The sequence below is a fragment of the Frankliniella occidentalis genome, unplaced genomic scaffold (assembly GCF_000697945.3).
Source record: "Frankliniella occidentalis isolate FOCC.00 unplaced genomic scaffold, Focc_3.1 Scaffold278, whole genome shotgun sequence".
Taxonomy (NCBI): Eukaryota; Metazoa; Arthropoda; class Insecta; order Thysanoptera; family Thripidae; genus Frankliniella; species Frankliniella occidentalis.
In genome coordinates this window covers 46750-50185 of record NW_026267404.1, presented here as the reverse complement: position 1 = coordinate 50185, position 3436 = coordinate 46750, and the positions used below count along the sequence as shown (strand labels likewise).

Genomic DNA, 3436 nt, shown 5'->3' with positions numbered 1-3436 from the left:
CGAAAAACTAATTCAAAGTAGCGGGTTTAGGCGCCTTGATCCCAACCAAAAGGTCGGGAAGCTTTTTTTTTTTTTTGTTTTTTTTGTTTTTTTTCCCTTAGTACCTGCTCTGTCCGGGGACCTCACGGCCTCTAGACTTTAGAGCTCTGAACTTCTGAATGAACTTGTCATTGATGTAGCGTGAAGAGCACGTTGGCTTACGCTTTGATTGGTCTTCGTGACATATTTGGTACTAAGGGCACGCAGGAAAAATCCTCATAGCGGCTTAATCACCGGGGTGTTCGGCACCCATCTCCAGCCTGGAGACCTATATAGGCGCCCGCCCACCTCTGATTTTTGGTGGGGTAGGGCAGTGGGGGATTTTCACCACCCTAAAAAACCTGCATTCCACTGTGGTGTTTTAGTGGGGATGTTGGTAGGGGTCTAGGACAACTGACCACAGTCTGACTGACCACGCTATACTGTTACCACTGACAGGTGACCACCTTTCATAGTGACCCCAACCCATAATGACCCCAATCTGACCCCTAAAAAACTTGCCACAAATTTCAAAAAAGTTTCCTTATATTTTCATTACTTTTTTTTTTCAATTCACAGTTAACAGTTCACGGTTCACAAAGAACAAAACACAAGTTGTTACATATGACACATTACAAGTTTCCAGCAATGTTGTGGCCAATCGCACGCAAGAATTCCAGCATGTTGTCTTCTTCCTTGTAGTCCTGGTAGCGCTCCATGATGCGGGAGATGCGCTGGTCAATGATGACGTACTGGTTCTTCTTCTTCTTTTCCGGCGAACGCCCGCTGGACAGCCGCTCTATGTCCCGCTCCATCTCCTTCGCCTCCATCTGGAGCTGGTCGAGGGCAAAGTACAGGGTGGGGTGCGACTTGCCCATGATGGTGTTGAGCCGCCTGTGCCACGCCTCCACGCTGTTGGTGGTCCTCGGAAGGTCACCAAGAGCCCTTGCGTGGCAGTTCCACCACTCTGGTGGGAAGACTGGAGTCCGGCGTCCTCGGCCCCTCCGGCAGCCTCTGATGTACACCTCGTCAACGTGCTTGAACACTGGGCGCAAGGCAGCCGGTGCCTCCCTCCGCAGCTCGTCGAAGACGGCCTTCACGTCGTCCAGATGGCAGAAGGCCACAGCAATCAGGGAGTGGAAGCTGGTCCTCATGTCCTCGTTGTTCTCCTCACGGTACTCCACCGCCAGTCCTGCGTTCTGGAGCTTCCTCCAAAACGACTGCCCGAGGTGGAATAGGCAGCCTGCAATCTGCGCATCTGGGAACACATGCTGGATCGCCCTGATGGCACCCTCTTCGTAGTCGGTCGACACATATTCTGGGTCGAGCCTTTTGTGGAGGCGCGTGCTCACTTCATGCTTCAGTAGCTCGAAGAGCTCGATGTACATGTCTTTGCTCTTCTTGACCATCAGCACCATCACAAGGGGAAACCACTGGCCGTGTACTTGGCCATGCAGTGTGTAAAGTTGGTAGAACACACCTGGTGCAGACTTAAACGTACCGTCCATAATCCAGTACGTCGCCTTAGCTAAGTAGCGTAGGTGCCTGTTGGTGGCCAGCACGATCATCTTGTCCTCAGCGTCTGGATCGAAGAAGAGCAGCCACCGCTGCCCGTCCAGCTTCTGGTACTGCTCAGCGATGACGACCAGGTCCTCGATGTCTTTGGGGTCCTCGGGCAGCGATGACCGCTTGACTCGACGGACGGCACGGGCGAGCGACGCCTTGTTGGGCAGCTTGACAGCGGCCTCCCGGGAAGTGCTGGCGACGTGACGCTGCACGATGGACGCGGTGGTCTCCCGAGAGCCTGCACAGAGCGCAGCGTGAACGAATCGTTCACACTGTCACCGACCCCACGGCAGAGAAAAAGTAACTTACCTTGGGCGTCATCCCGCATCTGCTCGACGGTCTCCTTCGCCTTCACGCGCCCCCAGTCGGCCTGGTGGTTCGGGTGCTCCCGCTCCTTCACCACGGTCTGTCGGTCCTCTGCCAGTGTGACGGTGGCGTTGCAACTGTCCGAGCGACGCTTGTCACAGCGCCACTCGCTTTCTCCTGACTTCAGGTCCCGGTGATGCACGTACATGTAGCCGTGAAGGACCAGCTTGTCCTTCCCCCGCTGCGATTTGGTAAACCGCACCTCACCCATGGTGGCGTGGGCGGCGTGGGTGGGTGGCGGGTGGCGGCGTGGGTTAGTATACGCGTGCTTATTGTTGCCAGGGCAGCAATTGTGAAAAATTTCGGAAACAGGTGTCATTGTAAAATGTGGTCAGCCTGTATTTGTGGTCAATGTTATTCTGGGGTCAATTTGGGTTCGGGGCAGTTTTTCTGTGGTCACTTGTCCGGATCCCGTTGGTAGAGAGAGAAGTGGATTCCTTGCCAGAGGGATCACCTTCTTGGGTGTGACACCTTGGTGTATCTTTTTCCTCGGTCTTTACTTTACTTTGCCTCCTCCTCTTCTTGGGGGAGGGCCTTCGTGGGCATTTTTTGAGGTCTTTGATGGATTGATTAGCTCGCGCAATAAGCGCTATGGCTTCGACGGGGAAGGATGTGGGTCTGCGGGGTGCCCAGTGGAGCACCTTCTTGGGTGCGGCACCGTGGTGCATCTTTTCCCTGGGTCTTAATTTGATGTGTTCCTCCTCCCCCTCTTGGGGCAGGACCTTCGTGGGCATTTTTTGAGGTCTTTAATTGTGATGTACGAGCGCGACAGCGCTATGGCTTCCATCCTGATGGAAAGTGTCCTGTGGCTGTAATGGCATTAAAGATGTTTAGCATGTGCTCCTTTGCTGGTTTAGGTAGTTTCGCAAGATATGCATTTGAAATGCCATCAGGCCCTGGCGAACTGTTTTTCTTGAGTTGTTTTAGTGCTGTTTCAAGCTGAACCAAGAAATTTTGGGATTTTTTGGTTCTCTTGCAGGCGTAGGTTTTCCGATACTGAAGCGATACTGATACTGCGATACTGAGCTAGAAATTCTAGGAGCTAGAAGGTCAGGTCGGCGAGGTCGACTGGACGTTCTCTGGAACTGATCAATCCGGCTGCTTCCTAACCCACTGGCACCCAAGAAGGGGGTGAGTCTTCCCAAGGGCGGTTGCTCAACTGGCCGAGTAGCGATACTGATGCCTCGCCGCCGGCAGATCTGATTCAATGACTCCCGTTGAAAAAACCGCGAGAAAACTTTAAACAAAATTATCCGAGCGTAGGACCCGAAAATTGTCCTCAGCCATGACAGTAATCATAATTACAACATGAGCTGCAAAAAACATGTAATGTCTCGAAAACATTTTAAGTTTTAGAAAAAGAGCCTACCAAAATAACATAATTGCAATATAAACAACTTTTATTAGCACAACGTTTAAAAACATTAAAGCCTTTTTTTTTTTTAAAAAAAAGTCTACAAAATAAGGATTATTGCGAGAAACAACC

The 3436-nt window shown here is 51.7% G+C and overlaps 1 protein-coding gene across 1 annotated transcript; it reads right to left on the bottom strand.

The window, feature by feature from the left end:
* Window positions 1–105: 105 nt before the first annotated feature.
* On the bottom strand, window positions 106–2161 carry LOC113216924 (uncharacterized). The gene is made up of 2 exons (XM_026436760.2): window positions 1894–2161; window positions 106–1822 (listed from the first exon to the last, which is right to left on the bottom strand). Exons 1-2 carry the CDS (start codon window positions 2159–2161, stop codon window positions 651–653), a joined length of 1440 nt encoding a protein of 479 aa, XP_026292545.1. The 3' UTR covers window positions 106–650.
* Between the last annotated feature and the right edge of the window lie 1275 nt (window positions 2162–3436).